The following is a 24,270-nucleotide window of genomic DNA, read 5'->3' on the forward strand; positions in this document are numbered from 1 at the left end:
AATATCAGAAGACGTAGGAAGAAACAAGGCAACAATGTAGCAAAATTTAGTGAACTAGGGGGACAGATGATTGGTGACTTAGGGGACATGGTAGCAACAAAGCTAATGAGGAATGTTTAAAGTCTAGGTATCATTTGAAGGGTCTGGCAGGGTTTGCTAGTAGCTTAATGGACAGTGATTAAAGGTAGGTTTTCTTATTGGGACTTTTCTTTTTCGTTTCTAAGAGTTACATGTTTTTATGTGTTTGGCTATTTTGTATGTGTGTGTATTTGTGTCCATGCCTAGTGCCCTAAAAGACCAGAGAAGTGAGTCAGGAACAAGATTTGGAACAGAAGTTACAGATGGCTGTGAGTTGCCATATGGAATTGAACCTGAATCTTCCAGAAGAGCAGCCAGTGCTCTTAATCTCCAAGTCATCCTCATTCCAACCCCAGTTTTGTCTCTTAAAATGAATATATAGTGGCCAGCGAAATGGTTCAGCAGACAGAAGGACTTGTCACCAAGCCTGACAACCTAAGTTGAACACTTGGAGCACACGTGGTGTAAGGAAGGGACCAACTCATGCAGGTTGTCCTACTTCTACCTGTGTACCATGGCACCTGCATGCTGTGCATATGTGCACTCACACAAATGTAAAATCTGATGGTTTTTCTTAAATAGGACTTCTTTTACATCCTTAAGTGAGATCAGATTATTTATTTTTTTACTCGACACGTTTAGTTTTATAATTCACCCTTTTGGATTCATAAATGCTTATGTGGTTTTTAAGTGTTTCTTATATCTTTTTTCCTTATTCAGTTAGCCAGCATTGGTGATTTTTTTATAAGCCAGCTCTCATTTTTGTTCATTTACTCAACATTTGCCTCTCCTCTTTTATTTCTGTTCTAATCTTTTACTTTCTTTGCATTGCTAACAGTGTTATTCTGTAGTGCAGTAGTAGCAGTAGCAGACACAGGGCTCTGGGTATGCTGGGTAAGCGCCCTGCCTCTGAGTAGAGTACGTCTTAAGCTTGTTATCTTGAGACAGTCTCACTGTGTAGCCCAGGCAGACGTTGAACTCGCCATCCTCCTGCCTCAGCCACCCAAGCAGCCGAGACTGCAGGGTGCACAGCCGAGAAGGCTCATATTTCTCGTTAATGCAGGCATTTGGGTCTCTTGTGCACCTCTTCCTTCGTAGCCTTCTGTTGTGCTCCTTACCTTGGTGTGTTGTGTTTCATTTTTGTTGATTTCAATATAATCTCGTAAGTTTCTTTTTAATTTCTTCTTTTGACTCATGCTCACTGCTCAGAAGTATATTGTTTTATTTTGACATCTTTCTAAATCCTTAGTTTGCTGTTGAATTCCAGTCTCATTCTGTTGTGGTTGGAAAAGACATGTGATGTCATTTCAGACTTGTAATTTGCATGTGTGTGGGAGAGAGAGAGACAGAGACAAAACAACTTTGAGGAACCAGTTCTTTCTGCTGTGCAATGGAATCCAAGTCACTGGGCTCAGAGGCAAGTGTGTTTATCTGCTGAGCCACCTTGCTGACTCTAGTTAAATTGATTAAAATTTGTTTTGTGACCTAACACATAATGGTTGTATACATTTCACAAGAATTAACATATATACATATGCTAATATATAATATTATATATATATTATGATTTCAGACAGTGGGTTAAGGTTTTCTACTTCCTTATTGATCCTCTGTCTGGATATCTTATTGATTTGTTGAAGCTTGGGTATTTCAGTCTCCTACTGTTACCATGTTGTTATACATTCTGTCAATATTCTCCTGAAATACTTGGCTTATATAAATGTGTACATTGCATTTTCCTGGCCAATTGGCCTATTATCACTACAGAATTTTTTATTTTGTCTTTGTGATAGTTTTGTCTGTTTAGTTTGGTATGGATTGTGTAAATGCTTACCACTTCTTAAGAGGATCTTTTTCCAGTCTGTCAATTTGATCCTGTTTATAACCTTAAGTCCAAAGAACTGCTAAGGTAGAATGCTAATACTATTTTCTCATTTTCTGTCTTTCTACAGTCTTTTGTTTGTTTCTCTCTTCTTTTTTCCCCCAACCTAGAAAACAAAAGATAATATAATAACTTCTTATTTGTGTTTGTGTTTAGAGAGTTTAAAAAAAAAAAAAAAAAGGTCTTCCTGTTAATTAAAACAAATTTGAGTGCTATTTCCTTTTTAAGATTTTATGAAGTGTTTGTGTGTAATATAATATGTATTTTGTGTGTGGTGCGTATATGATATGCTGTGTGAGATGCGTGTGATGTGCTGCATGTATATTTTATTCCACGTGTGATATGTGCATGTGTGTGTTTAATGCGATATTTGTGTGTGATGTGTGCTGGCACACATTTGTGTGTGAGTGTATGGAAACTGGAGACAACTGTGGGAGTCAGCTCTCTCGTTCCATCCTGGCTTCTGGGGGTTGAGCTGAGGCTGTCAGGCTTGCACAAGAAGCACCTTTACCCTCTTAGCCACCTCACCAGCTCAAGATTAATTTTTGTAGAAGGTAAACAGTATGTTCAAGTTATAAAATTTTCACTAACAATGAAGTTTTAACGCTTTAATGCAAACTGGAGAGATGAGATCTGTTTAGTGTTTTTTTTTCTCCTCTCTCACTAGTCTGAATTACATGTGATTAGAATACACTGACAATTTTGTTTAAAAGTCAAGTGAAATAATAAACTCCAGTATATCAGTGAGCTCCGCAGCTGATTTTTCAGACAAGTTTTTAACAGCACTCCCTTATTTTGTCTTGTGGTATGAGAGGTTGATGTTGGGTCTTGGAACATGGCAGGTAAACTCTACCTCTGAGGCTTCCCCAGTGCTTTCTCAGTTTTTATTTTGAGACAGGGTCTCACTAAGTGCCTTGTTTGACTCACCACCTTCTTGCCTCAGCCTCTACCAGACCCGAGTGAATTGTTTGTTTATACTGTGAAAAATCTTCAGTGGAAATCATGCATTGGCTGCTTTTTTGTTATTTCTTAAACTTTGCTTTTTAAGTATGTCTCTTCTAATCTAACTGTGCATCATGTAGAAATATCTTGCTCAAGTGCAGTAAGTTTGGTCAGGATCTTAGAACTTGTATGACCTAAAGTTTAGTATTGTTATTGCTGAGTCAAGAAAACAACGATGAGATATTATTTTTGTTTTCAGATTGAAAGAAAATGGTATATTATTGTATTAAATTCCAGTAAATGTTAGTAGTTATAGAAACTTGTCAGTCATTTCATCTGGTTACATTTACGCGAGAGATGATACTTTTATCCAGTTCTATACTAGTTACTAAGCAGAGATACTTAAGTAAGTTAGTGCTGTACTGTATTTCATTGATTTTTCCTTAATATCAATCTTTTTATATCCAATTAAAGACCCATTTTGACCTTCCCATATACACTGTTTCTCTGGATTTGTCAACAGGGTTTTTTATACTTCCTAATTCTGAACACAAGACTTTCATTTCAAAATAGTACATATTCAAAAATCAAATTTTAGCAGCTAATTTATAAGACATTTCAAATAGAAAATACTTTTAGATGACAATCCTATAGTTTTTAACATAACATAATGTAATGGGGATTTTAAGTTATTGATCAACCCTGATCATTGAGTAAATAACATTGATAAAGAATTTGGTTTATATTCTTTTAAATTTTATTTATAATAACAATAAATTATCTCATGAAAATTGATGAGGTTTTGTTCATTAGAGAATTACGGTTGGTTTCTTGGTATGTATGGTATGTAGTTACATTTTAGTCACACTTCAAAGTGCAGTAGAATTCGTGATACTTAAGCAGGTAAAACAATTCACTTAAATTATTGTCTCTACAACTGGCTTTTGCTCTTTTCCATCTACTTGGCTCTTTATTCATTGTACTTGTTTGCTTTTGCGGTATTTCATTTTCTACCATATTGAAAATAATGCCTAACTTGAAATATTCCATTTTTAAGAATAACAATATACTCAAGCTATTGATGTATTTCCAAGTATTACTCTTGCTTTGTAGCACACATTAAGTTGTAGATGTTCTTATCATTCATATTTAAAGACTGCATACATTTTATTGTATTTCTCTCTCACCCGTTTTTAATATTATTTTATGGTTGGGCTTTTCATTGACTCTTACTTATTTTTAATCTAACAATTCATTATTAGGATGTGTGTTGATTATGATACAGGTTGAGTTTGTTTTTTTTGTGTTCTAGCAGTTATAATTTACAAATAAAGGTCTTTGTTCAGCTAGACTGCAGAATTAATTTTCTCCATCTCTTTTTAGCTATTAGAGAAATTAAGAGACCGTTGGGTTTTTACTGGCTTATGGCATAGTTTGGAGTCAGTGAAGACAGTTATTGCAGAACCCCAAGGAGGAGAAAAAACTGATTTTGACGAATTGTTGCAGGTGTACTATGATGCCATCAAGTTCAAAGGAGAAAAGGGTAACTGGAAATATTTTCATGGCAGGGAAAGGGCTATTTTCATTTTAAAGCCAGGAGAAGTTGGTGCCATTAAAATGTCATTTATGTTATCTTTAAAACTGAATTGTACTTGGGAAAAATTATATTTTATAATCTTAGGCAAAAAGAAAGTAGGTTTAAAAAAAAAGAACATATACATTCAGATACTAACTAAGCCATATTTTACCTTATATTACCTGAATCATTTTGTGTAAGAAGGAAGACAGGGTAGGTTTCTTCACTGACCAAGTAAGCTCTGTAGCCTTTACACAGGTAATGTAGTTTGTGCAAATAGAATACCAAACAAGGAAAACTGAGGAGGTTTTGTTGTTTTGGGTTTTAACTTTGTTTAGTTTGTGTTGTTGTTTGAGACAGGGTCTCACTATGTAGACCAGGCTGGCCTCAAACTCATAGAGAGCCACCTAACTCTGCCTCCCTAGTTAAACTTTAGACTTAGTTTAGAACTTTAGCTAGGTGGTGTTTGACTGTAATCTCTGCACCCAAAAGATGGAGGAAGGAGGCTGGCACACTGAGGCCAAGCTGGCTGCAGATCCTGTCTCAAACAACAAAAAGTAGCTGAGGACAAAATTTGCACATTGAAGAGTTTGATGTGAAAGCTAGTAGCAGTAATTAGGAACAATGCAACAATGTAACATAATTGTTAATAAGTTTTGTTGTTGTTTGTGGGGGGCGTTGTTTGGGTTTTGAGACAGGGTTTCTCTGGAAACCCTGGCTGCCCTGGAACTTACTCTGTAACCAGGCTGCCCTCAAACTCAGAGATCCTCCTGCCTCTGCCTCCCAAATGCTGGGATTAAAGGTGTGCGCCACTATGTCTTGCTGCTGTTAATAAGTTTTTAAAGATATATTTTATGATTTTATGTATGTGGGCCTGAGTTTATGTGTGTACACCACAGGTGTACAAGTGCCCAAGGAGGTCAGAAAAGGGCATCGAATCCTCTGGAAAAGGAATTGGGTTACCTGTAACTGCTAGAAACTGAACCTGAGTTCTCTGCAAGGCAGCAAGTATAAATACATTTTTAATGACAAGATTATAGCCAAGTATGGGAGCCTATAACCTCAGTTTTGGAGGAACAAAGGGATAGGAGGATTAGAGTTCAAGGCCAGTATGGTTTACATACTGACATCCTGTCTTAAAACAAACCAGAAACAAAAACTCCAGGCACAGTGTTGCCACATGCCTGTAATCCCAGTACTTCAGAGACTGAGGCAGGAGGATTGCTGCAAAGAGGAGGCAGTATTTTTGCTGGTAAAAATTATGATATGATTTCAGATTTTTAGTTAACATTTGTTCGGTTAATTTGATGCTGCTTCTATGCTGTGTATAAATAATTATTTTATTTTATTTTGAGTTTTCTAACCAGGGCTTCTCTGTGTAACAACCCTGGCTGTCTGGAACTTGCTTTGTAGTTTGCAGACCTAGCTAGCCACGAACTCACAGAGATCTGCCTGCCTCTGCTTCCCAAGTACTGGGATTAAAGGATTAAAGATTATACACCTGGCTATAAGTAACTTTAAAAATGCACAGGTTGTAAATTGATTTGCTACCATTTTCATCTAATTTTATTTTCTTATTGAAAGATAATGAGATTTAAAAACTGTGTCTTATTAAGCAATTCATGGTTGCTTTAAATGGACTAAAAAGGCTTGTGACAACAGTAGGTACTTGGAAAGAATTTGGAGTGCACTTTCTAAAATGTTTGATTTCTGTTGCTTAAGATGGAGCCCTTCTCATAGCAGTGTGTCGTGGCAAAGTGAGCGAGGGTCTGGATTTCTCTGATGATAACGCCCGAGCTGTCATAACAGTAGGAATTCCTTTTCCAAATGTGAAGGATCTTCAGGTAAGTCATCAAAGCCTTGAGATGCTCTGTCTGTATGCTCTGTGTAGTTAATCATATGTTTTTCTTATATCCTCAGATATTTACATCCCTGGAGAATCTGAATGGGTGTTTTAGTAGGAAACGTTTACTTTTAGCACACTGTTTTGCACAACAAAGGTGATTATGAAGGTGTGCCCCTGATCAGGAGCATCAGTATCACTTGTGAACTTGAAAACACAGCCACCCCCCAACTCCCATCTCTTTCAGAATTTTCTGAGTCAAAAACAGTGCTGGAGAGAGGCCCATGATTTGTGTATCATCAAGCTCTTAGCAAGACATTCACGGGCTCCCCTAGGGATTCCAGGGTCTTTTCTTTCTCTGGCTCTCTATTGCCCTGCCCTGTAGATCTCCTGGTTTCAGCTGCTTCAAATCCCTTCCAGCATCTTCTACTTGAGCTCACTGGGACCACTGCACTGGGTTTGTACCTCAGAGCATGTGTGCTATAGGCAGAGAACTGCTCAGACAGGGAGCTGGGACTAGTGAGCTCCACCTAATGAATTCCCCGATCTCCTGAGTGAGGCTTGTATTGTTTGGCATCTACGCCCTGAGAAATGTTCGCTCTATTTTACTCAAATTTCATTGTTGGTCTAAATAGAAGAGTCATTCCCATCATTGCAGTAGCAAGATTACAGTTATGAAGGAGCAGTGAAAGTAATTTTATGGTTGGGGGTCCCCACAACATGAGGAACTGTATTAAAGGGTCATAGCATTAGGAAGATTAAAGTTTTGTTTCATTGTCACTGTTTTCTAAGCTTTATTCTAAGTTTGTTTTTAGTAGTAAGTACTAAGGGGATGTATTAAGCATCTCCAGAGAAGTGGAAGCAATTGATGAAAGAATGTTCGTGTGAGTCTTAATGTTTGTACGCACATACATACTTGCATGCATCTGTGCCTATTCAGCCGCCTGGCTGCAGAAAACTTCCACGGAGGATAAATGCAAGCTGACTGCATGGCTCAGTTCGTGCAGCTGAAGCCTTACAATTACAGGTGTCGAGGATATAGCCCTATCTGAGGTCAAAGGCCAACCATCCCCCACCCTAGGATGGTCCCTGCAAGTTCTGGGGTCCAGAGGCCAAAGGACTTGCAGTCTGATGTCCAAAGGCAACAGAAATAGAGAAATGTGCCAGCTGCAGAGGGACAGCAGAGTGGTATCTCTCTTCTGCCTTCTCCTTTGTGGCCCACAGCTGAACTTGCTAAACTTCCTCACTGCACTTGCTGACCACAACCAATACCTAGAAATACATTACAACACCCAGAAGTAATGCTTGACCTGTTTCCTAGGCATCCCTCAAATTAGCCAAGTCAGCACCACAGTGGGCATTAGCATCTATGAAGGAGAGTGTTCTTTTGTTTTCACAGGCGTGTGAAGGAGCTAGCAATGTGAGAACAAGACTTGGCATTTCCTGGCCACTGAGCTGGCCCGATGAGTATGATCTACATCCTATTCCCAGGGTACAGGCAACTAAGATATCATGCCAAATAGGAGTCCTTTCAACAGCATAGTCATCTTAATTATTGCTAATGTTAGTAAGCTCTAAAAACCATATATGCTTCTTTTACTTCTCTAGTGTAGACCAGTCTTTGGGTAACATTAACAATAAATAAAAATTAGTTCTTTCATCAGCTCCTAGTCTTCCAAAACCCTCTGAACTTCTTCAGAATTTCTGCTCCCTCAGGAGGGTAAGTCATCCAGTGACTCACAGTCTACTCTTTCTAGAGTTTGCTGGCCACGACAGCTTCTGCCTACTGTCTGCAGCTACCAGTGTCACTGCTGCTAGCATGCCAGGCTGTGTCTGCTCTTCTGAAATGGCTGGTTCTGCCCAGCCAGCTGCTGTGGCGGTGGTGGTCTGGACCACCCTGGGGTCACCATCAACAGCTTTCAGGCTGAATTCTACGGAAGTCCCGCTCTGCTGTTGGCCCATGCTATGTTTGCCTCCTTCCGAGGATGTCCTGTCATTTTACTCTGGCCTGCAGTGCTGTGTGTGAATGGAGTTTGTTACGTGTGGACGGCCTCTTCCATCTTGTACATGACATATTCTTCCAGCATCTTAAATATATTTCCTCTTCAGCAGATTCTATTTTTGCTCATTCTCTAAGTCTTGGAACATCACACTTTTTTTTTTTTCAGAAATGGAAAAGATGACAAACTTTATGGCTTATAAACTAAGTATACTGAGTATTGTACTTACAAAATAGAGAGGTCCCAAATCATGTCAGATATACATTACTCATTACATTTAAGCAAAAGAAATTATCAAAAGGTTCCTTATGCTTTCCATAATTTTCAGTAAAAAAAAAAAAAGTTTCAAAAAATAGTAACCATGGAAGTATTTGTTTTATTATTCTTTGCTAGTTTTTAAAAAATTCTTAAAGTTAAAAAAACATTTAAGAAAAAATCTTTTATTTCTCTTAATTTATTTCTACCCTCACTCCAACAGATGTAATTCTGGGCCTTGCTCTTACACAACACTTGAGTTGTTAATGCTTTCTTTCTCTGTTAATCAGCTTTCTGTCATTATGATAAACAACTTCTAAGGATAAAAATCTTGTTTTACCTTACAGTTTGGGAGGTTTCTGTTCACATTTTTTAGGCCCATTGCTTGTTGCTTAGCTGAGTCTTCCTGGGGTTCCATAAGCTGTATTCTCAGCTGTTTGGGATTTGCTTCTGAGCTCATGCAGGTTAATTGGCAGAATTCAGTGTCTTGTGGTTAGAGAACGGAGATTCTTTAGAATTCAGGAGCCACTTTAGTTTCCTAGAAACTATTCAGAGCTGCTTCTGTATAGCCATCTTGGAGGTTCTCTCACAGAAGGTCTAATAGGATGCTTTCTTGAACCAGTTACCTCAGACAGGATCTTTTCAATCTCGGGATTAACTTCCCTTCTTTTGCCACACAGTGTCAAGAGAGTGGTTGTCCCATAACCCAGACTCCTTGTTCTATGCCTGTCTGCTGTCATTCAAAAGAATATATAGATGTGACCTTTCATAAGCACATCATCCAAAACTACTTCAGATTGGCTAGACTTTAAACTAGAACTTTATAGTTTTGTAATACTGTCTGTCACACAGAAATGAATGGAAGCTCTAGGTGAAAACAGTTTTAGTATTTAAATAGAAACGGATCAGATTAACCTCTGCATTGTTTTCTGTCTTTCATTTCAATTCACATTTTTTAAAAGTTCAGGTCCATGTCTGAGTAAAAAAAAATGATTTGAGTAAAGAAAAGAAGTCAATGACATTAATTTTATGATACTAATTTTTCTTAAGTTTAAGGAAGATTATGGAAGTAAAATTTTAAATACAGATTAAAATACTGACCTAAGACTTTACTGTCTCGCTAGCAGAGCCTGGCTTTTAGAGAGACAGGAAAATGTATGTTAGAGCCAAAACTATGACTTCTTTGGCTGTGACCAGGATTTCCTCTTCCCACCTTGGGGACTAGAAAGTAGAAGTAGGAAAATTTCATTTTGGAGCCAAGTGTGACTTGTTTAGTTCAGGTCATAATTTATTACTCATTCTTTAGGGACCTGGAAATAAAGAAACCCACTGTGAAATGTTGATAATGGGCCACTCTGAAGGGCCAGCATTAAGCTGACTTTTCTGGTGAGGATTTTTTTTTTTTTTTACTTCCACCTTTCCCAGATGCTTCTGATCATTCTGTAAGAACATGCTCAATCATATAATAGTTTAAAAGAGAACTTTCTACACACTAGACTGAAGCACTTGAAGGACGGGAGAAGGAACGCAGGCTTTTCTGAGTAGAGGTTGGAAGGAAAGCGTAACTAAAAAACAGTCATTGTTTTCTTTTAATGCAATTAAGTCACATACAGCAAAGCTGCCTTTTAAATGTATATCTGAAACAAATCCATTAGCAAATTATAACTATAATTTGCCACATCTCAAATTGATATGTAGACAGACATGGCAGATTACAACAAAACTATTCAGATTATCAAGCTAGTCAGAATAATGAAACAACCCTCCCTCCACCCTTTTTTTTATTTTTTTTAAAAATCTAGCTGGAAGCACAAACTACAGTATTGGGTTCTGGGAACACGATACACACTGTCTATAGCTCCTTGTCTTGTTCAGATTACAGTCTAGCAAGGAATACTGACGTGAAAGTAATAAACAGTCACCGTGGTGATGAAGGCTGTGAGAGAAAGTGCAGGAACCATGAGAACGTTCCAGCAGATCTCTGTGGGTCAGGAAAGGCTTCCTGAGGAAGTGTTACTCCATCTGACACAGGAAAGAGGGTAAGAATGGTGCAGGTGAACGGAACAGGCAGCAGTGCTCTCAGCTCCCAGCACAGCAGCAGACACTACGGCCCTCATAGGTGAAGGAGGGTAGGACAGCAGTTTCCAGGAACTGCAAGAAGCACAGTGGCCTGTGAACTCAGGCTGGGAGAGATATTTAGAAGCCAAATCACCTAAGGCTCTGCATGCCAGCTCCAGGATTTGGGATTTTATTCTGTACTATGGGAAACCTGATCCAGGAACAGAGCCTACGGTCAGAGTGGAGTAGAGTTCTGGTTAGAGTGCAGCATCCGATGGAGAAACCCGCCTGGACCTAGCCCCAGTAACAACATACGCTTCCCCGAGGGGATGGCCGTGTACATAAACTTAAAGCACTGTAACACTAAACTCAGTAACGCTTAGGAGGCCGGCAGTTTCAGCTTATAGTTGTGATAGTTGGAAATACTTAGGCCAAATGAGTTCAGCCAAATTTATTTACACCTTACTTTTACTCAGAACATCCCTTTTCCAGCTTTAAAAAAAAAAAAGGATAATTTGACCAAAGAAAATTGAAAAGCAGTTTATAAATACATCTTAAATTTAAAAAATAGTTGAAATAAGCAACCTAAGTTGACCACTTGTATATTTGCCATGGGCAGTAAAAGTGAGAAAACAGTCCCCCGAGAAAGACAAATGAATAAAGGAAGCAAACGATCCATAAAGTAGACAGATGCATTCTCTTCCCTCCCCGCTCCCCGCTGGAACTTGAAGCCAGGGCTTTGCACGCGCTAGGCAAGCACTCTTCTGCAGAGCCTCATCCTCAGGATCGTTGTCTGTGTTCTCTAAAGGAATAAAGACAAATAAGCTTTGATAGTTTGACATATTCTTATTTTGTTTTTTTTTTTTCCTTTTTTCATTCGTCTGATGTTTTTGCAAACACAGGAACTTTGTATATTGATTTTGCTCTCAAACTAGCTCAGAGTCCTTAGATTACTTGTCAGCATGGGGGATGTGTAAGATTGATTGAGACTTGTGTTCAGACTGATTTGTTGACACAACAGAATTAGCAGCACTTCCTCAAGGGGAAGTATGAACTGGTTTTTTACTTCTCTAAAAATAAATGTAATTCTGTACCTCAGAGGAGAATTTTGAGTTGTGGATTTCAGCCGCACCATCTTAGCCAAAAGACTGAGAGTTAGTTCATTCATTCTCTCAGATCTCTTCTTAAACCGTAGGTTACAGAAATGAAAATGGGCTTTCAGTACGTCACTCAGGTTTTCCAGTTACAAAAATTTTAAAGTATCAGTTACTATAGGTTGTACTATGTATCACTATTTACAATATTAGTCTTCCTGGTTTTGATGAAATTTAATAGCGTAAAAGTTTGATAAAAACAGGTGTGGTACATTCCTGTAATCCCAGAATTTGGGGGCTGAAGCAGGAGGATTTCAGGTTCAAGGACAGCCTGAGCTACATAAGGAGACCTTCCCTAAATAAATACATGATAGTTTCTGCATCGGATGCTGCATTGTAACCAGAACTCTACTCCACTCTGACCGTAGGCTCTGTTCCTGGATCAGGTTCCCATAGTACGGTCTTGGAAATGAATGGTGTAATGCTTTCTAACTATAGGACATTAAATCAGTATTCAGGAGAGTACAGTGGTACAGTAACTCAGTGTTTTTTCCTTCCTTGATATCAGAGTGTGTCAGACTTGGCACTATTGACCTTTTGGCTACTGCAATGTAGAATGTTTAGTCAAATTTCTGCCCTGACCAGTAACCCATCTCCCATCTCCTGCCTTTACCTTCCAGATGTGACAACACGAAAGTACATCCATGCTGCATATAGCTTCTTGTAGGCAAAATTTAGCTGAATACTGATTCTTTACATATAGGTCATGTACATGTATATCATGAATTAAAATGAGCAATCTACAATTTTAGTGTGTGTGTTGTTGTTGCCAAGACTGTCGTGCTGTTCCTGTCTCAGCCTTCCAAGCAGACAGAACTGTAAGTTTGGCACTGTACCCAACCTTCTCTCTCATCTTTGTAGTAAACACTTTCTTGCAGTTTTCTCTGTTAGTTCCTTAACCTGTTCCACTGACTACTTCTGTGCTGTTATAAGCCAAACTGGCTTATTTTTTGGAAGAGGCTCTGAGGGTGCATCAGTTTAAATTTCCTCTTTTCTGTGTAACCATTTAACAGTTGCTCATCTGCATTTTCTATTTTTTTTCAAAGATTTACTTATTTATTATTTATACACTGTTCTGTCTGCATCTACACCTGCAGGCCAGAAGAGGGCACCAGACCTCATTATAGATGGTTGTGAGCCACTATGTGGTTGCTGGGAATTGAACTCCAGAGGAGCCAGTGCTCTTAGCCTCTGAGCCATCTCTCCAGCCCTCATCTGCACTTTTTATGTGGGGTTTGAGGTGAGATCTATTTTAGCATAACCAAGCTTGAACACTGTCTCTCTTATTCATGTTAATTTGGGAGAGTTTTTGAAGAACAAGGGAAAAGAGGGTTTTTTTTTTAAGATTTTAAAAACCAAAAGTTTCCATTACTTTTATTATAAAGCATTGACTTTCAAAGTGCTATAATTCTGTGTGCCTTATTCCATATTCACATGCTCACATGTTAGAAGCGTCGAGTCATACCCTCCTGACAATAATAGAAAGATAATAGCATTTCAAAATCAAACTTTCAGTTGCTTTTAAAGGCCCTTTTTTTCCTGGGTTTTGGTCTTTGGAAAAGCTTTATTTATTTTTACATATGATGTGCATGTTTGTACATGTTTGTGTGCACCATGGCATGTGTGTGGAGGTCAGAGGACAACTTTTGAAAGTTGTCACCTACCATTTTGTTGAAACAGGGTCTCTTGTTTCTACTGCTGTGCCATGTACGTCAGCCAGCCCACTAGCCTCAGGTGGCTCCACCTCCCATCTCACTGTGAGAGCTGGGATTACAGGTGCAAGCCACCGAACCCAGCCTTTTATGTGTTCCAGGGCTCGAGGTTGGATTGTCAGGCGTTTATGGCAAATGATTTTACCTGCTGAGCTGTATCTCCAGCTTCTTCTTTTAGGAGATAATTTGGATATAATAAGGGTCTAGATAACATTAATGTTCTGCTTCATTAACACCTGGACTATAGAGTTAATAACTTGAGTTTTAACATATAGTGTGTGTGTACGTGTGTGTGTTTCATGGGGAACAGGAGAGTACAATGCCCTAATGCATACCTTGTACTCAGAATCCTCCTGCATAGCCTCTAGAGTCTAGACTGATGGGATTATAGGCATGAACTCCCATGCTGGGTTTCTTCAGTGTTTTCCAGTGTTCATTTAATTTTTTTCTTACATTTATATCTTTTCTTGTTGTCTTCTTACACATTTGATCTTGCAGACTGTGACTCTGAGTTTTGAGTCTATCATCACCAGAATCCCCCAGGGTCAATATACTCATTACTGTATTATATGGCTTTCACAAGCCTTCTCCATAAGAATTCCTGTTTTCCTCCAAAGAGTTAATACATGTGAACATAAGCAAATGTAGGTCTCTGAAACATGCTAAATGAAATACTGTTGACTCCCCTTAGCCTCTTAATCTGGTTCATTCTTCTAAGAACCCATGGTTCTGTTCAAGTCACACTGCCTTCCTGCAGAAGCTGTAACTACAGAATTACTGTGTATCTGAGGGACGCAGGGGCTGGAGAGTGGACGCACCTCAGCTAAGCATATGTTCCACGTGGAGCTTCTCCTCTCACAGAGGATAGTATTTCATTTTACACACCTATGATTGCTAGATTTTCTCCAGTAGTTGTGAGACTTTTACAAGAGAAACACTGGAGGGTAAAATATTTAAACGAAACAATGTTTAAATTAATACAGGAACAATCCTATACACATTCTCATATGTCTCTCCATGCCTGTGTTTTATATTACTACTCTCAGAAACAAAGAGATTGCAAAATGATCAATAAGCACTAGAAAACATATTAAAGAGCGTTTATGTAAGCCAGAATTTTTCAGAACATTTGTTGAACAAGTGCAGAAGTTATTGAGAAAAAGATGTTTTAGAACCGAACAATGTTCTCTACATAGTGTGCCAATGTACCTATTTTCATTGATTTTTTAAGTGAAAGTGCAGTCATTCCATAAACTAAAATAATTTATAAGTCACCTGAAATAATCTCTATATATTCAGTAGTATAGTTTGAAACATACTTCACTGATTTGGCATGAAGAGCCCAAGGCAATGACTGTATAACCTACATAATCCTATGACATTTTTTATGTTCATGCAACAGTGTGTTACAGCTGAATGTAAAGTCCACGAAAATCTATATTGGGTCTTAGAAAATATGAGAAGAGTAAAGACTTGAACCCACCTGCTTTCCCCTCTCCCTTCATTGCTGGATATGGAGCCTAGGGCCTCACACACTTTAGGCAAGAGCTATAATCCTAAAATAGAACCCCAGCCTCCTTCCTTCCTCCCTTACTTTTTCTTGTGTTACAGCAGATCTTGCAAACTTACCTAGGCTGGCCTTGAACTTGAACTCTTCCTGCCTTAGCTGCCTGAATAGCAAACAGGGATTACTATTGGCTTGCACCACAGGGGCCTTTGCCAGCTCACTCAATATATAATGCTTTCCTGTTTCATGTTCATTGTCTTTTTATTCAGTCAGTGTATGAGGTAAGGTTGGCAGAAATAATTTTCCTCTTTTTTACAGGAGAGAAACCTCAGAAAAGAAGCTTTTGGGGAGAACTGTGGTTATTCACAGTCTGCAAGCCGTGTGCCTTTGCAGCTATGCTTCCCTCCTCAGAATAGATGATAGCTGGAGTGGTGGCATTTTTCAAAGTGGATAACCGAAGCATTTGCATGTTTATCTAAGCAATAGCTTAGCATGGTTAGCCTAACTAAATTGCCATAATGCCTGTGACTCTATTAAAGTTTTAAATCATATCCTTGCCAGGATAGGCATATTATAATTTCCTTCATGTCTTAAAGAATTAATTTTTTTCTTTTAATAGAAAAATAGTAATTTCTTCTTTTGCCCTGTGTTCTTATCTTGAGAAACTGTTTGGATAATGAAAAATTTAAAATCTCACTCCCATTCTGACTGAGATGCTTTTGTGTCATTATTGTCCAAGGATTTACTTGGGAGTATATAAATGCCACCCAGTCAAATACTCTGAGGAGCAGCCACAGCTAAGTTGCTTTAAGTAGAGGTGGGACTAGGGAGAAAAGAGGAGGTGCCCAACTTTTCCCCTGTCTCTTTCCTGAGCATTGAACCTGGAACCTTTGTGTGCTGGATAGGCACCTACCCCTGAGCCTCAGCCCAGCTGTTGCTCAGATTTCAAATGTTCAGGTGTTTTTTTCAACAGCTACAATTTATGACACAAAGTTTAATAGATTTCTCTAAAAATGTATCTTATCCAGAAGCAGTCCTGAAGCATGTATGAAGTGAGTTATATTGCTATTACTATGTCCTAGTTTTTGTTTCCTGGTAGATTATTACGGTTAAGTCCTAATATAACAGAAAGTAATAATTGAAGACTGTTTCTAGTGTGCTTTTTTATATTATTATTATTTAAAGGGGGGCCTGGTTCTTTAACTCTTGGCAGAAACTTTTTTCCCTCATTTAAAAAAATGTTCTATATTTGGTTAACTTTGGTGTTTCAGAAATGTTGAAAATATGCCAAATGAAATAAAACCAGTTACACTCCTTTTATTTAGCCAAATTACTCCACATTACAAGGTCTTAGGCTCAGCTGAGAACTAGAACTGTTGGAATTTATATTGTGATACAATGATAAAAAATATTTACCCTGCAGTGTAACTCTGAGTAGTAAATGTCTCTCCGGCACTGTCTTTGTCTCCAGCTTGGGTTTGCTCTAAATGCTAGGGCTTAAAGCTCTACCTTGGCTAGAGTTAAAACCATTCTTCCTGAGAAATATGTTCATCCTCCTAAAGGATGCTTTCTTAGTATTAATTAGTGGCTTTAGATGATTGTTTGTTTTTTTAATTTGGAGGTACGAACTTCAAATATTTAAAACTTGAATCTGAATTTTCTTCATACAGGTAAATATTGCATGTTGAACATATTTCCCCATGCCTCCCATCCTGCCTCTACCTGTTTGTCTCCTTTGTTCCCCTACACAGCTTCACTCTTTACATATCCATTTATGACTTTAAATAACTGTATAAAAATCTAGAAACCACAAGTGAGAGAAAACATACAATACTTGTCTTTCTGAGATGGGCTTAATTCGATTAATACCCATTTCCTGCAAATAACCTCGCTTCATTCTTCCTTATAACTGAAAGCATTGGCTTGTGTATATGTACCACATTTTCTTTCTGTGGACACTTACATGATTTCATAACTTCGCCGTTGCGGGCTATGCAGTAGTTAGCACTGATAGATTAAGTGTCTCTACTGTACTGACCCAGAGCCCTCTGGTAAATGCCCAGGACTATATTATATCGCTGGGTTGTAGGCTAGATGTGTTGTTAGTTTCTTGAGAAATTTCTACACCGATTTTGATAGTTACTGAGCTAGTTAGCATTTTAACCATCTTCTTGCCAGAATTTTTTGTTATCTGCATTCTTGATGACTGGTATTTTGACTCAGGTAAAATAGACTCTCAGTGTAGTTTTGATTTGCATTTATCTGATGGCTAGAAAGATGTTTTGTTTTTTTTTCATATGTTCACTGGCCACTTACATTTCATCTTTAGAACTGCTTGTTCATTTCCTTAGTCCACTAATTGGCTGGGTTTTTAATTTGTTCTTTAATTTTTTAGTTCTTTATGTATTCAACATATTAATCCTTTGTTGGATAGATGGCTAGTAAAGATTTGGCTCCTACTATTTAGACTTTTTTTATTTGATTGTTTTCTTTGCTGTACAGAGAATTTTAATTTTCTAAGGTGTTGTTGGTTTTTGAGCTCTTTTGTTTTGTTTTGAGATGGAGTCTCATGTAGTCCAGGCTCATCTCACCATGTAGCCAAGGCTGGTCTTCAAGTCGGCCTTGGCATCTGGAGTACTATGATTACAAGTGTACACCACCACACCTTGATTGGACACTTGAACATTACTCTTCAAGCTTTCATACAAGAAAAAAAAATCTGCTTGAACTGATTGTTTTTAAGAGGGCATATATTTCTGAAACCATAATATACAACATACTTATGAATTTGAGTAAAATCTGTTTTTCATGTGGGATAGAGGGAAAGTGATGAGATGCATTTAGAGTTCTAATTCATTTTTGTCAAACCATTTATTTCTTCAGAAACTACTTACAAAGCTAATAAAAGGGAACTAGAGAGATGACTCCATTTCACAGCCCTTCCTGTTCTTCCAGAGGACCAGAGTTCAGTTCCCAGCACCCACATTGGGTGCTGCCAACTACCTGCAATTCTGATGCCCTCTTCACTACCACCTAGAGCTCCAGTGCCCTCTTCTGGCCTCTGCAGACACACACACACTCACAAATGAAAATTTAGAAATAACTCTAAAATCTTGTAAAAGATTACTGTTACATAGGGGCTATTTACTTAAGACTAACCTTTGCCTCCACATGCTGGGATTAAAGGTGTGACCACCATGCCTAGATTTAAGTGCATTTTTATCCTGAATCTTTTCTACTTCTAGTAAAATTGAGACATGGACAATTAAAGAACTTATTGTTTGATCTTAAGTATATTATGATGTAAATCAAAATACAAAATCATAAATGGAAAAGAAAAAAAAAAAGCCCTGCAGAGGCACATACCTTTAATCCCAGCACTAAGGAGGCAGAGGTAGGTGGATCTTCGAGTTCGAGGTCAGCCTGGTCTACAGAGTCAGTTCCTGGACGACAGGGCTCCACAGAAAAACCCTGTCTCAAGAAACAAAAAATAAAGAAAGAAAGTATAAAATGGTATAATTTATGTTTGAATGCTGTCTGTTGGTACTTTTTACATGGTTCAATAGCTACCATCCCAGCCTTGATTGTCATTACCTTCACATTTCAACAAATCTACAGTGGTTTCCTTGCTATTCTCTAGCTTATATTAGTTAAATTTTGAGAACATGCACACATCTTTTAGATATATTTTTTTAATTCCTGTAGAAACTACCAAAATAAGGATGACTTTCATTTTGAGTGAACTTTGACATCTGGGAACAATAAGAAATAATGTTTTAATAAATCCACGCAGTATCTTATTCTGGTGTATTGCGCACTTTCTCAACTGTAATAAACAGGTTATTTAAATGCCTTCTCACTTCTGTTTACACCCTTCTCCAGAATTACCCAGACGCTAATTTATTGCGGATGGGGAGTGAGTGGTTTACACTTCTTCCAGATAGCATGGATGATTGCAGTTTTCTATTTAGGGGAAGGCTTGTAAAATGTATTCGAAAAGTTATGGTAGTTTCCAAAACACACTTGAGCTCCGTTTATGGTATTTACTTGCTGTCAAAACTTAGGAGGAAATTCCGAGTTAACATCCATAATGTGAAATGTCTGTCTTGTTAGGCATTAAAGAAGCATTGGTCAACAGGTATAATGTTATTCTACTGTGTAGCTGATGTGGATGTGGGCATGACCTCCCAAATAGATGAAACACTAATCTCTTTGACAGTTACTAGATGGCAGAGCTTGCCTGGGGCCCTCTGCTGCTTCATATTGAAACTGTTTGTTCGGGAAGCACGCCTGGGGAATCAGAATGTTTATAAGGATGAGCAGGTAAAAGTAAAAGGTTGTCTTTTGACATTTCAGCTAATCCCTTCCGGCCTTTGCTTTACTTAGCATTTAGGCTATTTGCTGGCAGGAGAAACTGGCTTTTTCACATATGCTGTGTGTCATTTTAAATTGGGCATTGGTTTTCATGGTTGATGATCATTATACATACAATGAAATTCTAGAACCATTTTTCATTTAATTTCGTGTACTTTACTCCTGTTTTTAAATAGGAAAAGTAAGGCACAACAGTCTTATCTAACTACATTAGGTAGGCTCATTCAGAGGAGCTCTTTAAGTGTCCAGCTCTGTGGCTCTCACTCTTTCAGAGAACGAGCTCTGAACTCAGACTTGATCTAAGCCCTGGTGTGACTTTTGTCTTTTCATTCCTCATTTTCTTATCTGCAACATGAGGTGACATCTTCCTTGTAAAATTGCCAGGTGAATGTGTGCTAGTGCTGTTAGTCACTCAGTCACCACACTGTGCATGGGCCTGTCGAGAAACTCGGTGGATTCCAGTACTCTACACTAAAAACTTTGACTCCCTGGTTTTCCAATTTTGAGTGTTTAGCTAATTCTTAATGTCAATTTTTATTTCAATTTTTTTTTCCTTGTAATTTTGTTGGTTTGAGACAAGGTATTGGTATGTTGCCTGGCTGAGCTGCCTAGACCTAGTTATCCCGCAGCTGTTATCCCCAGGCTTGGATCTCAGGTATGTACCATTATGCTTGGCTTATTGTCAACTTTTACTCTTTGTTTAGAAATTTAACCTAGGCTAAGTCAATTTTATCTTTTTCCTTAAACATACTTATCTTCTCTGATACCTACTGGACTCCTCTTTAGCTGGAAAGTTAGAGAGCATCTGGGCATTTTCCTTCACTTCTACTTGGTGACCCAAGTCCAATAGGTTGACGCTGTTACAAATTGAACCAATTTTCTTTTCCTTTACTTCTCCAAACCAGGCACTCTTCTTATGCCACACTCATGGACTATCTTCATTTATCAACCGTCTTTACTTCCATATATTGTGGTCAGCATTTGTATCTTAATATGCTTATTTGATAGCCTTTTGAACTTACAGTCTTCTCTAAATTATTGTCAGGCAGAAAATGTTTTTAACCTTACCTTTGCAATCCTATTGTCTAGAACAAACAGCTTACATCCAAGCAAATTGCATACGTTGAACTGAAATCAGGGTTTCAGCTTCCACAGTTTTCCAGCACTGTTTCAATTTCCATACTTTCAGTGTTTTTTTTTTTTTTAAACATTTCCGCAGCATCCTTAAGAGCTGCTGCAAACTAGCTCTCCCCACCCCCTTTTTTGCACTCAATTAGTATAAAAATTCTGAAACTGAATACAGTCGGTCACCTGTCAGCATCTGTGGTAGATTGACTCCAGAAAACATGGAGAAAAGAACATACTCCGATGCTCAAGTTCCTTTGTAAAATAGCGTAGTGTTGCAGCTAATCTATGCCTGTTCTCCACAGTACTTTAAATCATCTCTAAATTATTCACAATACCCACAATACCTAGCATAGTGTAACTGCCATATAGCTGTTTTACTGCTTGACTTAGGGAACATAACAAAAAGTTATTCGTGTTCAGGAGAGCCCAGAGTGGTTTTGTTTTACTCTGGATATTTTCCATCAGTGGTTGGTTGACTCCAGTTATTTTAGAACTTATCAGTATAGAGGGACAGCTGTCCACTAGAATATTTTAAACCTGAATTGTTTTTAGGAGAACTTTCTTTGTGGTGTAGAAAAGCAATTCGTTCTTAGAATGATACAAAGATTAAACAACAGAGTTAAGAGGCACGTGGCAGGGTGGGGGTTAATAGTCCTGGGAATTCCCAGCAGCCTCACACGTGCCAGGTAGGCACTCCACACTGAGCTGCCCTCTGCCAGCCCATGGCATATTATATTAAATGCAGTGATACTGTTTTAACTGTGGTTTGTTTAGACTGTTCGATTCTTTTACACAAGTGTCTTTTCAATATACGGGTATTTATTTTGTTCTCACTGATGTGCTTGCTGATAATTGCCTCTTTTGATCTCTTACTAATGCTTCTGCGTTCCACTATCAGCCCCTAAACCCATTCAGCGAAATCCTTTCTGTCACTGTATTTTTCAGTTGTACCATTCCCTTTTGAATACCATTCCTTTTGAATTTTCCACTTCCAGGAGATGGGTCATTGGGTAAGAGTGCTTGTTTTGCAAGCATGAGAACCTAAGTTTGAATTTCCTGGTCCATCTAAAAGGCTGGACATGGACATGTACACCTGTAAGCTCAGCGTTGTTGGGGTAGAAACAGGCAGATCCCAAGAGCCATGTGGCCAGCCACTCTAGCCTAAATGGCAAGCTTCAGTTCAGTAAGAGACCTGTCACAAGGCAATAATGCATAGAGAAATAGTGGAAAACTCTTGAAGTCTTGCTATGACCTGTACATGTGTCTGTGAGCAAACATACACACATATATATACTCAGATGCTTGCAACACATATACCATACATACGTGCACACACACATACATTTTAAAATAAAATTAAATTAAAAAATTAACTTCTCTGTCAAGACCATCTAGAGTTTAGTCATTAAACTGTGAGCCTTTTTTCTTAAGATTTATTTCCTCTGTGTGTGTGTGTGTGAGCACACATGCATACATGAAATTCAAACTTACGTCCCCATGCCTATACTTAAATATGTTTTTGATGCCTGCTTTAAGTCTTTGTCATTCTCAAAGCTGCTCTCACACTTCCCAAACTGTTGCTGCTGTCTATGTTCTCCTAATGAGTGTCATGGGTTTTTGTTTTTTGTTTTTAATAATTTTTAATTGTTATACTAGACATTACAGATGATACATTATAGAGGTTTTAAAGTCCTATTCTCTTCTGTGGAATATTGATTTTTTTTTTATGAGCAGTTCTGTTAGCATCTGGTCACCTTGAACTTGTGTAGGTGTGGCTTGATGGTTTGTTATTGAGATCTCAGGAAAACACTCAATTTTCAAACTGTCTCCTGTGAGTCTTGTCGGAGTTTGGTGTAAGTCTTTGTTGGGATTGATTTAGAATGGGCATTACTTTGAGTTGCCTTTATTGCTAACAAGATACTTGGCCTTTTTGATGCCCCAAATGGCTGTCAGGGGTTAGACAAGTAATTATAGCTATCACCAGTCTTTCATTTACAACATCCCTAAGCATTCTTTGGCCATTCATGTGTCTTATTTATTCTTAACCTAAATTAGGTGCTGTCTGGTAAACCATGAGTGAGTCACCCTACACAGTCAAGCCTTCAACTGGGGCTGACAAGATTGCTCGGCTGGTTAAGGCTTTTCCCCGTGGCCTTTGTTTGGTAGGCTTGCTTGGTTAGGGTGGTCTTTCCCACATTGGGATTATAAATAGTTCATTGTGTTTTCTTGAGAATATTTTAGGTTTTTCAAATTGTCTTAAATGTATCTGTATAAATGATACAAGAAGCTATACTTTATTGAGCGTTTCTTTACTTTTCCAAAAGTTGTTCCTAACAACATTTAATAGTTTATTCTTTTCTCACTGATTTAAAATTACCCCTTCCTTATGCCAAGTAAACAGTGGTCTGTTTTCAGATCCTGTTCTATATTCTGGTGTTTGAGTTATCGGATCCTGTACTACACTGCTTAAATAAGTGTTTGTTTAATATAACTGAACACATCAGTCAGTAGTTACTGCATAGATTTCTTTATAATTAACTTTGGGGTTGTTTTATCCCATCCAATAAAACCTTCCTAACAATTTAACTTAGAAATAAATTTATTGTTGGTGATGTTGTGCAATGGGGTAAAAGCTATGAACTTTCTTAGTGCAAAGCTTTCAGAAACTGCAGAAATCTGTCTTTCACGCCTAATGACATGCAAACTAGGGTCTGAATTTCTATCCCAGGAAGAGTTACTTAAATGTTTAATAACTTTTCTAACCAGAGTATCTTCGTTTGTAGGTGAAAAGGGTTCAAGTGACAAAGTTATCAGTCACCCTGTGCAGTTTACTGTAAAAGTATGCACAAGGTGACATAGTGAGCAAGGTGCTGCTGCAGTTTGCAGAGCAATAGCAGGGGTATATTGAACAACTCTGTGTGGGGGCAAAGTTTTCTTTAAATTTTTTAATGTAAAGTTTAATCTCAAGGGAATAACCTGCTTAAAAGAACCAGAAAAGGGAACGCTGTGAGGAAACGCTGTTTTTAGATATTCAGCGCTAGGTCCAATAAATAAAAAGTAAAATGAGCCCCACAGTACCAGGTCACACCACACAGTACAGGAAAGATGAAGCGAGAGCTTAATAACTCACTGAGGTACAGAGAAAGACTTCATGGCAGTGAGAATTTGCAGGGCAGAGTACCAGAGAGGATGCAACTGTGTAGGGGGAAGGAGCCACATATCTGCAAAGGGACCATCTTGAAGCATTGCATGAATAGTGATGGGCCCAGACATGAGTGGAAACACCTGAGACCAGGGAATGCATAGTCTTTTTAGCCTTATAAAGAGCCAGGACTAGTATGTGCTCTCATTAGCCAGGGGTGGAGGGCAGCTCGTAATATGTGGGACATTGGACATAGATGAGCTGCACTTTTTTTTCTGTAGATAAATTAGCCCTGGATCACAGGTTGCTCTGGAGCTGCTCTCACTGCATTGGAAAACAAGCGCAAAAGAATCAGCTGGTTCCAAGTAACCTATCTGAACCTAAGAAAGCACAGCCCTACTGGAATTAATGTGACAGGAGCAAATATCCATGGATGTCATAGTCACTATGGGCTGTACTGGGAATAGAGCAAGTGGAGGAGTGATGGGAGAAAAAGCAGTGAGCAGATAGGTGGTGGAGAGATGGAAGAGAAGCCAGCCAGGTTGTGTGCTATGAATAGAGGTGGAACTGGAAAGGCAAAGGTGGTTGCTCCTGAGGAAATGGCCAATCAGTAGAGCCT

The 24,270-nt window shown here is 38.4% G+C and overlaps 1 protein-coding gene across 1 annotated transcript in view; it reads left to right on the top strand.

Moving 5' to 3' along the window:
* Nucleotides 1-24,270, top strand: part of Brip1 (BRCA1 interacting helicase 1) — a 125,585-nt gene that overhangs the window by 79,553 nt on the left and 21,762 nt on the right. Inside the window, 2 exon segments of the mRNA XM_021645850.2 lie at nt 4,286-4,445; nt 6,201-6,322. Coding sequence (XP_021501525.2) covers nt 4,286-4,445; nt 6,201-6,322 — 282 coding nt within the window.

Source organism: Meriones unguiculatus, chromosome 7 (genome assembly GCF_030254825.1).
Source record: "Meriones unguiculatus strain TT.TT164.6M chromosome 7, Bangor_MerUng_6.1, whole genome shotgun sequence".
Classification (NCBI taxonomy): domain Eukaryota; kingdom Metazoa; phylum Chordata; class Mammalia; order Rodentia; family Muridae; genus Meriones; species Meriones unguiculatus.